This window comes from Theobroma cacao, chromosome 4 (assembly GCF_053813885.1).
Source record: "Theobroma cacao isolate CCN51 chromosome 4, ASM5381388v1, whole genome shotgun sequence".
Taxonomy (NCBI): Eukaryota; Viridiplantae; Streptophyta; class Magnoliopsida; order Malvales; family Malvaceae; genus Theobroma; species Theobroma cacao.
This window is the reverse complement of record NC_142642.1, coordinates 28,756,987-28,768,472: the sequence shown is the minus strand read 5'-3', so window position 1 is coordinate 28,768,472 and position 11,486 is coordinate 28,756,987. Positions and strand designations below refer to the sequence as shown.

The following is an 11,486-nucleotide window of genomic DNA, read 5'->3' as shown; positions in this document are numbered from 1 at the left end:
AGTATTCTCTCTAAGTTTAACATCCTGGCTATAATAGCTAAGCAAGTATACTTTTTCATGAGATTCTTAATCATTTTTCATATTTCAACATTTGCTCCAACTCTGCAGTTAAGAAATAATTACGTCAAATTAATATCATTTTGTATCAATCCAAGTGATGCTTTTTGTATTAAAGAGAAAAGAAGCAATTTGTTTTTTTTTTTTTAAAAAAAAAAGGGGCTTGTATGGAGCAACTTCACCTCTTGCATGTCTACCCCAAATGAGAAAAGGTTGCCGTAGGGTCACTTACATTTACAACATCCACATGCCATTCGCTTTCATAACCATTAAAAACCCATTGAAGTCTCATAATTTCAACTCTTTCTCACCCACTCCCTAATGCTTCTCCCCCCACCCCTCAAATAAAAAAAAAAAAAACTAAAATTACTAACACGATCTCCTCTTTGCTCATTTGACATGAGGCAGTAAGCCAATTCATAATCAACCCAAGTCCCAACTTCTCTCTTCTTTATATATATAACTTTATATTGCATTCTATTCCTCTCTCTCTCCCTTTCTCTCAGCAAAAACATGGTGCCCCATACACATCAAAAGAATCCTCATCAATCACTGCTTGTAATCTTCCTAATTCTTTCAATTTCATTTCTAATTCCAATCATTGCATCAACCAAGAAGCTCGAAGAAATAGTACCAGTAGTAGTGCCCCAAGCACCAACTACTGAAATCAAGTGTGGAACATGTCCCTGTGTGAATCCATGCGGCCAGCAGTCACTGCCACCGCCTCCACCACCACCACCATCTCCTCCTCCTCCGCCAAGGTTCACCTATTGTAATCCAGTTCCGATGACTCCGCCGCCCCCAAGATTCTATTACGTGACTGGTGTGCCCGGTCAGTTGTACACAGCTGATGCAGATGATAGATGGACATTTTTCTCCAGTGCTGGACGGGATGATATTGGGATTTTGTTGCTTTCCTTTGGATTTGGGTTGTTGGGCCTCTTGACAATCTGGTAGTCATCTATAAACGGAGCAGCATTTCTCTATTTTGGAAGATATTGTTTTAGGTTTGTTCTTGGTTTAATTACTTTAAATGTTCTACCAAGAATCAGAATCTATTTATTATGTGTTTATATTTAATTTTCTTGACCAAATTGATTGGACGTGAATATATTTATGTTTATATTCTTCAATAATAATCTTGCGCGGTTTTTATTTTGTTTTCGTATAATTGTCAAGAAAAGAGAATTTCGGTTGCTAAGAGAAGAGAGATAAATCATGTCCGTTGTCACTAAAGTAATGCATTGCAGAAAAGTTAATTTGGATGCTTCCTTCATATATTGGAACTATGAGGCAGACCCAAAAACATTTAAAAGTGCTTTTGTTTTGCACATAGGCCAACTTCATATATATTAAATTCCATGCCAATTGGTAAAAGGGTTTTTCTAACAATATTTTTCTTTCTTTTGATAGTTAAAAAGAGGAATTAATTTGATTAATGCATCATTTGGAGATGATACGCCATTACTATACAAACAACCTTCAATCATGTCTCCTTAGCCCTAAAAATGGACCAACTAAGATGCTATTCTAAAAAGAAAAAAAAAATTATGTCATGAGATTAGTTAAAAGGAGAGATTAAATCCTTGTTTAAATCTCTTTTAAGAAAAACAATATTCACTAATTTGAATATTAATGAAAGTACTTCTTGATCGCCTCCGATAAGGAGATGGGCATCAATATTCTATATACTTGACGGCTTTGGCTCTCTTCTGTTACTTTTTTACTATTAATATAATACTGTTCAATACGTCAAATATCACAGCTTAAATGCGTGAAATTCAAATTTAATAGTTAGGGCCAATTTAAAATAGTAAATGGGTGATGATTGATATATTATAAAGTATAGATTAAAAATGTAAAGGATTGGAGCTCAAACCCTTGCTTAACCCAAATTAATCTGCCTATTGGTCTGGATAACTCAGTAGTAATATAATTGAGATGAGTGGAATGGACAGTTAATAACTGGTTCTCATATAAATATAAACAATGATGAATGATATACTAAAAGGTATTAGTTAAAAAAAAATTAATGAAGGAGAATATTCCAAACTTGACTTGACTTGATTTTGATACTAATCCAGAGTTATTTCTTGCAGACATCTAAGTTTCACACTGAACAAAAAAAGCATATATACACAAAACTCTGCTACCATATAGACATACTACATATTGGATGCATGATGTGGGTTGCAACAAAACAATTTGAATTTGACTTAACAGTCGTTATCGTTTTGAAAGAGAGGTAAGATTTAAAATTCAGAATTCTTTCTCTCTTATAATTAAGACTTTCTCATATGTAAATAAATTAAAAAGCTAGAAATGTGCTTTCCGATTATGTTCTTGTATACGTAGAGGGGTAGCTTACTCCTTGACATACGTCTGCGATACTACCAAACTAAGGGTAGTTTTTGTAAATTCTCTATGGAATGAAATCTCATTGCTTCCCAGAAAAAAAAATAGACAGATAGGGCCAGAAATGTTGGTTCCAGAGGTTAATTATAGAGCCGCAAAATTTCATGTGAAATCATCCTAGGGAAATTCAACTCGGGCCTGCTGCTAGCTAGGCATGTGTCCATTGTGCAGATCAGTAATTGGGCGTCAGTGCCTGCTCCAAGAAACAGTGGAACCAATCGACATGGCCAGCAGCTCTAACCATTAAAGTTTCATAGCAAGACAAATATCCTTTTCATCTTCAGAAAATTTCTGTCCAAAGTTGGTGCTCTGGGCTGCCATTACTGATGAAGCCACTGCAAACTCAGAAGTGTGACCTCCATCAGTTTACAAATAGAATATTGAGGTAGGTGCATCATCCATTTCACCTGCCCCTCCTGCTTGGCTTGATCAGCCTCTGAACTTTAAATTTCTGTACTGATCTCTTTTGAGGAACATCTCATACCATATGTAAAGCAAGGGATCAATTATTAGCTAGACGTGTAATGTCTAAGTGAGTGAAATTTTGTGATAATGGATTCATTCTACTAAAGTTAAGAGGTCCCTGGTCGGCATGCATTGAATGAGGGAAGTTCTGGAGAAACAGCCACATCCTTTTCACAGTTAATTTTTGGGCTCAATTATATATGCCGGTGATGACTTACTTGGTAGACGTTTGATACATAGAGCATAAATAACTGAATTGTGCATTTATAATTTCAACAACTTTTGTTGCACTTTGTAGTTGTTCAATAACTCTTTCCAAGGCCCTCAATCCAAACATGCACCTACTAGAAATTATAAAGCTCGCGTTCGTACCACATTAGATTGTAGGGTTCAATTGACCAACTACCAACATGTGCACTAAACAAAATTTGATAGCCTTTTGCTATTTTTGAATTGGTAGAAGGGCTTGTCAGGATTATTAAAATATGAACTTGCTTGTGAGATTGTCGAATCCCAGAGCTATATTTTTTAAAAAGATACTTACATCATTATTTAATTAATCTATTTTTAAATACTGTCAAAATTCTTCCTAGCTATACATATCATTTCAACTTTTTCCAAGACTTTTGTGTTGGATTTTTTATAAATTGATATAACATGATACTGTTAGTTAGGCTATGAATTGACAACGTATTTTAGTACATAATGGGCCTGGATAGTAGGAAACCCAAATACCAATTAAAGCATTGTGGGCTTGCAGTTTGGGTGCATATAAAAGCAGTCCCTCCTGGAATAGGGACTGTTCAACCGTAGCTCGAGGCCAAAGCCCAGCTCATCTCCAACTCCCATCCTCTGTACATAAATTGCGGATAGCCTACCACAAGCTGTCATCTGGGTTCAAATCTTTCCTGAAGGACGAAGATTAAGACATGCAAGTCATTTTCATGGAATTCTGTTGGACCCATTGTGCCTCTCGACGTCAGTTCTAAATTACCCCTTTTTTTAAATACATTTACATCTTTTTTGACCATATAAGAGGGCAGAGTTAACCAACTTTTGTTTGAAGGCTAAAGACAAAAAAGAATAAAAATTAAAAGTTTGAAAATTAATATAATAAATTTAATCAATAATAAAATAATTCATAATAGAGAATAATTTACTATAACATGTAAATCAAAATGATTAAGAAAAAAATTACAATAATATTTTAGAAAAGTTCTACTCGATGTAGTTATATATTATGTTGTTGGTTGAAAATTGATAAAGATTCTTTGTGTTAGTCGGTAAATCAAGACTAGAGAAATGAACTGATTTTCCTTTCATATTGATGTATAATTAAAATGAGATCTGTCTTGTAAAACCCGATCTTATAAACACATATCATGACATACATGCACTGAGTAGCATGTTATTACGTTAGGAAAGTCTCTAAGAATAGACAAAACCCGATATTGTACCTAACGGTATACTTGAGTTGATTTAACCTCAAACTAGTTCAAATAGGAATCGTAGAATGAAATTTAATATTTTATAGTTCAGGAATGACTAAAAATGATTGTTCGGAGTTCGAGAGTTCATTTGAGAAAATATTGAAAATTTTGATATTTAGGGGCAAAATCGTCATTTTGCCACCTAAGATAATAATTTGATCATGGAGTGAAATTTTTGACCAAGATTAACTATTTGGAGTATAATTTAATGATAGGAAGTGAAAAAGTTTCATTCCGGTAATTTCTAGAGTGTAGGGGCAAAATCATAATTTTGCCACTCGCGGACAAAATTTGAGATTTTGAGAGAATTTAGATCAAATTTGACAAATTGGAGAATGGTATGAGTATAAGGGATGAAAAAAAATATCTATGGGCAATTTTTCAGTTTTTGGGGCAAAAATGTAATTTTTGACTTTTACGGGGGCAAAAGTGTAAATTTCAAAAATTACTCCACCAAGACTTTGGATAAGTCTGATAATTTTATCTAAGTTATGGATATGTGGGACAAGTGTATGGTAAAAATTTGGAAACAAATGGATGGCTAGAATTTAAGGAATTAATAAAACATTAAAAAAATGAATAAAAAAATATTATATTATTTTAGCCTTTAAAAAGGTCAAAATTCTAGAATTCTCATCTTCTTCGAGCCGTCCAAACCAGGAGAGAAAATAGGGAAAAGAAATAAAAACCCTAGCTGAAAAATTTGGGGAAAATCAAGAGAAATCAAGAAATCAAGCATTAAAATGGTAAATTTCATTGATTTTCCTTGTGATTTTCACTACCCTTGCATTTTTTTCTCATTTCCATGCAAAATTAGAAAGTGGGTATGGACACCCATGTTGGCCAAACCTCCATGGATGAGTTTTGAGCTTGAGTTTTAGTTAATTTTAATTGAATTAAGTGATTTTAGTTAGGTTATATTGTAATATAGCAAAAATAAGCTTTAGAAATAATTTTCTCCCATTGAAACCCATTATGCCGAATTTTTCAAGGAGGAAAGTGAGCTGATTTTGATGATTTTAGAAGGTTATTGGCTGATATTTAATGGTTAGAAATGTTGGAGAGAAAATGGGACAATTTAGAGCTAAAATGGTGCGCGTTAGCAATTTATAGGGTAAAGTGTCAAAAATAGGTTAATACTATGTTTAAGCCGTTTTAGGTTATTGCATTTCATACCATGCATTAGTATAGGATTTAAGTCAGTTATATAGTGATTTAGCATCAATGTGGTGAATTGTGTAATTTTTGCAATGTGTCTAAGAGGAGAGCCTTCTGGTAAAGGCAAAGAAGTCGTACCCGACGAACAATGATCTGAGCACGTAGAAAGCATTTAATTTGTACAAACGGTCAGTAAACCTATTATTATTGTAAATTATCTAGAGTTTATTTTTAAATGCTCTTTATGTATTTTATGAAACGAAAATGAGATTAAAATTGGACTTTTGATGTTTTAGAAATAAATGTGACAAATAAATATATTGTGTTGATTATCTGAAATAAGAAACTTTTGATTATGAAATTGAGTAAATGGGAGGCTGCCAATTGTCTTGAAAAATATATTTTCCTATGAATGGCTTATTATATATGAGTATATGAAGCTATATTTTATAATTGCATTGAAAATTTATATAAGCTGTCTTTTACTATGCAGGCTGGGTAAATAAATAAAAACCACGTTATACTGTCGAAATTTTATTAAAGTTGGTGGGTTTAGTCACTGCAATGATGGGTTTTCGTGGACTGCCTATTAGTGGGGCACGATAAACCCGGTTATATAGTTACTCCGGTTGTAGAGGCGAGGAGGGTAACTCCCAGGGTAGTGTTAGAGTTCACTTCACGTCGAACCCCCACGTGAATGTGTAACTCGGCTAACGCCAAGGAACATCTTGTTTTCAAAACTAACATGTGTTTAACATGTGAATATTTTAACAACCTTGACGGACTCAGTTAGATGCCTCGGCCAAGGTGTCTTCGAGGATTAGTTTTTGGCTTGAGCCCTGTTTTTAATCAAAGTCATAAGCCTTAACAACTATTTTGGTAAATTACAAATATTTTATATTTTAAGAAATAAATTGAAAACCTTATGAAATGGTTTGTGATTTGTTGTTTAAACTTGCCTCTATTTTACTCGCCTTTAAATATTTATAATAATATCTGTTTACTCATTGGGATTGCAAACTCTCACCCACCTCCTTTCCAAATATTTCAGGCCTGTGGTAGCTTGTAGATACCCGATTTTGTTGAAGATTCCAGTTGACTCCTCTATCTCACAGACAATAGGTTACTATCACCAACACTTAGTGTATTTACAGGCCACTTGTCATTGTAATTATTATTGTACATTATAACTTTGTAAATGATTGTATGTATGAATTTATTTTACTTCCACGTTACAAAAGATTACTTACACATGTTTCTATAAATATTGTTTTATATAAAAATATTATATTTTAATCAATATTTTGAATAGTAATATTTGTCTATAAATCCTTTTAAAAAACAAAAATAATAAAATAATTTTTGTCTTTTGATTTACTTGAGCTGGAAACGACTGGTAATTGTTTAAAACGGAATGTTTAACAACGATTGCTCACAAGAAAGGCAAGAAACTGATACGTAAGCCTTGCGGGGTTCCGATTGGCATTCTGGGTAATGAGTGTAAATCGGGACGTCGCGGCGGTTGTCATGGACTCGAGGGAGGTTTCGGGTCGTGACATGTCTAGTAAGGACAACACCTAATACTTGTTGAGATTTTTTGTAAATCAAAGAGCTCTATATGAAGATTGTGTAAGAGCCGTGTGTTTTAAAAGGAAATGGCTTTGAACTTTGGTTGTTCCTACTGGTAGGTTGCTACGGTTTAGGTGTGTTCTATTTCATTATACACAACTTATTTCATATTAGGAGTATGTCCTATATGTTTTTGCTACAATACTACCAAAATGAGTTAGCTTTTGTACACATCTATTAAGGAATGAAATTTTATAGAATGTTTTTCAAAAAATAAAAATTAAAAAGATAAAAGAGAAGTGAAGAAAAAAAGAAGAGAGAGAAAGAGGAGTAGAGAAATAAAGTTGAATAGGACTTATTACGTCATTTTATTATTTTTTATGTATATTAACTATTTAATAAAAAATTATTTTGAAGGGAATTAAAAAATATATAATAATTAAACATTAAAAATTTTGAGGGTCACAACCCTAATAAATATACTATCTTTCACCCCTAATTAAAAATTATATAATGAATAAAATATTTTAAGAATTTTGAAGGGACCACGACCCCTATCACTTAACTACTCTCCATCACTGCCTTGTGATGACATTATTATATAAAAAAATTAAAATTGCGAATGGGGATAAATTTATCACAATTGAAATATATAATCATAATTTTTATTTTATTTAATTTTTTATAAATTAAATTTAATGATTACGATTAAATCTAACTGCGACAACAAAGTTAAATATATTCTTAATTATCACTACTACATATATTATCATGAGTAGAGAAAGGAAATTATCACTTCTATTTCTATCTATCTTTATCTAGGTTTTATAGATTATAAAAGTACATATATATATATATACCCTCTTTATCGGCAATTAAAACAAGTACTTAAGTTCAAGGCTTGAAAGCATTTTTAGCATATACATGTAGGGTAAAGTTATGCAATTCAATTTGTATCTCAAAGAGAGATTTATGCAATACCTTAAATACGTATTCAATAGGTTTAATTAATAATTCAACCATCCTCACTAATTAATCACCTCAAGTGGGCCAAATACACCCTCCCCAGTCCTTCTTCACATGCATTTCTCTTAATTTATAATTACCACTCTCTCAAAAGGCAAATAGTGACCCATTTTTACACCCTATAAATCTTTTTATCAATATTTTTTATAGCAATAATTAAGCTCCTATAGGTTGCTTTCATAATTTCTTGTAATACTTCAGTCATCCATATTCCTTTAAAGCTCGAGCAATTTCAACAGATCACCACACATATCACACCCCCACTCAGCCTCTTCTCTCCCTCTCATCTTTCCAAGGCCATAATCATCAAATCATGGCCCAAAAATTCAATCAAGAAATCTTTGCCTCAGTCTTGGTCATTTTCTTACTGAATTTTCCTGCCTCAACCTTTTCAGAACCTGAAATTTCTGACCGAAGCAAAACAATTGAATGCGCCAACCCTTGTCTACCTCCACCTATACCCGTTAACTGCCCACCACCACCACCACCACCATTACCGCCAGGGCCACCACAGCCACCACCATTGCCACCAGGACCACCACTACCGCCAGGGCCACCGCTGCCACCACCATTTCCAGTCCCCCCATGGCCGCCATTTCCATTGCCACCACCTCCACCATGGCCAATGTATGCACCTCCACCTCCTAACCCCATTTGGCCTTTCTTTCCGTGGTACTTCAAGAATCCTCCGCCACCACCAGATTTTTCATCAGCGAGGCGTGTTGAAATACTCTCTTTGGTTATGGCTCCATGCATGGTTTTCCTAGCAATATTATTCTCTTTCTTCTTCTAATTGGGTGGTACATTTTCTTCTTATATTTTGTAACTTTGACTATCAATTGGAAGAATTTTATGCTTTTCCATACTTTTAGCAGGTCGTATCTACATTGAAGATCGTGCACATTGGATTAATTTCTTGCTTTTTGATATATTTTTATTAGATGGAAAAAACGAAAGGAAATGATTTTTTCTCCCACCACGTGTTGAAGATCATGGCATCTCTAATAGTAACCAATTGCATCGTGCCAAGTCGCAGTTAACCTTATGGTTTCAGATTTGTAGGTTTGGAAGTATACATTTGCCCCTTTTTGCCATATTCTGCAACTCAACGCTGATACTGCCAAAGGGGCAGTGGTCACCGACAGATTCTCTTGTTTTGGGAATGTTACCAATTGCAGCAATGTGCCACGAACCTTATTCATCACACTTTTTTTCTCATGATAGTGTAAGGATGTCAATTAATAAGGTGTTGGTTATTTTTTTAAGTATTTTATCTTGAATTTTATTAATTTATAAGATATTTCAATTTTATAAATATTTAATTAAATTTTAAAAAAAATCACTCAAATACATATCATAATATGTTAAAATTACTTGTTCAATACTCCAACAAGTTAAATATTTATTTAATTGTTTCTAGATTTTTCCTTTTTTTCTCAACTCTCAGTCTCTTTCTTCTCTCCTTTCAGAAAGCATATACTCAAATATCCACAAAATCCACAACCAAAAAATAACGCCCACTACCCAAACTTACAAACAATTGTAGCCAACAATCAACCATAATTTCAATTAAAAAATAAATTTTAAATTCTAAGTTTTTTGTGTATATGTATAAGTAAAAATTAAGAAGTAAAAAGGAGAGAGGAATTTTTAAGGGGGTAAATTTGGGGTGATACCTTGTCGAGAATAAGAGAGAAAGAAAAAAAAAGGAAAAAGAAGAAGAAGAAGAAGCAAAGATTTTACAGAAAGTGGAGAGAAGAGCTGAACTAGGATTTAAAAAAAAAAAAAAGATGATTGAGGATGGAAAGAAAAAAAAAGGAAGGAGCAGAAAAGAGCGGTAGCAGAAAAAAGATGTTAATGATGAAAAAGCTATGAATTACAAAAGCCTTAATTAAAGAAAGGACACATGATATGCACATTGTATAGGTAAAACAAAGAGCACATGACTATCATGTGTAAGCTGTAAATTTGCACAGCAGTAAATTTGTACGGCCAAAATTATTATTACTAATTTTTAGCCTAGGATTTTTCTCTTTCAATTCCAAGGAATTAGAAGGACTTCTAAATGGTTTTGACAAGTCATATAAATGTAACCGTATATTCATTCAATGGTGCTTTGAGAAATAAAGCAATACTTTTTTGAGTCATTTCATTCTTGATCAATGTCTATTCTCCCAAAATGACATGTTATCAAAGCATGTTAGAGTTCTTGGGTGTAAAGGATTTACAGCTTTAGGCTTTTCATTGGTGCTAGTTTCTTGATGCAAATCCACTAACTGTTTGTTGATTTGTCAAAATGACATTTGGTATGTTGATTGTACATGATTTCTTTCTAGACCTACTTGCCATTGATTCCTAAATTTTACCTTGAATCATTTCTTTATTGTTGCTTACCGTATTAGTTGTCTTTGAGTTTTTGAACCAAGCTTTGTTAATGACAACCTCTGAAAAAAATACACCAGTTGCATCTAGTGCTTCCAATTCGAGATCAACCTTTTCATAGATCCAGATACACGCTATCCATATTACCTTCACCATATTGATCTCATGGCTCAATGGTTATAACACTTAAGTTGACTTCAACCAATTTTGTGACTTGGAGTCATTCCTTTATGTTGGCACTATCTATCAGGAATAAATAAGGATTTCTTGATGTTTTATCCCTAAACCAGATTTGTCTGATGACTTATATGTCCCTTGGAAGAGATGTAACAACTTGATTGTAGCTTGGCTGCTAGAATCCATTACCCCTTCTATAGCTTCAATAGTCTTTTATATGGATTTAACCCTAGAAATATAGGACACGTTACAACAGAGATTTGCATAGCTTAATGACACAATAATTTGTAATCTGCAATACTTTTTAGGCAACATTACTCAAGGCATTAGACTAGTGGATGCCTACTTCACTGAGCTGAATTGCATTTGGGACGAACTCAAGTCATACTATCCCCTACCTTACTGTGAGTGTGGAACTTGCAATCAAAAATGCTTCAGAAGGTTTTCAGAGCAATACCAGAAAGACACAATGTTCAGATTCCTTAATGGACTCAATGAGTCTTATTCAGCCTTTAGGTCCTAGATAATTTTAATGGAACCTTTTCCTACTCTAAACAAAGCCAACAATATGGTGTTGTGAGAGGAATCACAAAGGAAGCTACTAATACAATCACAACCTTTATTAGAATCTGCTGCTATGTTGGTGACTACTTATAGGAAAAGAAAAGGGAAACCAGATATCACTTTTGCACATTGTGGGAAGAAAGAATACTTTAAAGAGAAATGCTTCATATTGATAGGCTTTTT

The 11,486-nt window shown here is 33.4% G+C and overlaps 1 protein-coding gene and 1 long non-coding RNA gene across 2 annotated transcripts; both read left to right on the top strand.

Annotated features, from left to right (window-relative positions):
* Window positions 1-455: 455 nt before the first annotated feature.
* On the top strand, window positions 456-1,215 carry LOC18601913 (uncharacterized). Its single transcript, XM_007033007.3, has one exon. It carries the CDS (start codon window positions 571-573, stop codon window positions 1,012-1,014), a length of 444 nt encoding a protein of 147 aa, XP_007033069.1. The 5' UTR covers window positions 456-570; the 3' UTR covers window positions 1,015-1,215.
* Window positions 1,216-8,257: 7,042 nt separating this feature from the next.
* On the top strand, window positions 8,258-9,233 carry LOC148763237 (uncharacterized). The gene is made up of 2 exons (XR_016025922.1): window positions 8,258-8,980; window positions 9,122-9,233. It is a non-coding gene; the product is annotated as an uncharacterized LOC148763237 (long non-coding RNA).
* Window positions 9,234-11,486: the final 2,253 nt, after the last annotated feature.

Coding starts and splice junctions, on each gene's coding strand:
- LOC18601913 (XM_007033007.3), top strand. CDS start 571: ATGGTGCCCCATACACATCAAAAGAATCCTCATCAATCACTGCTTGTA.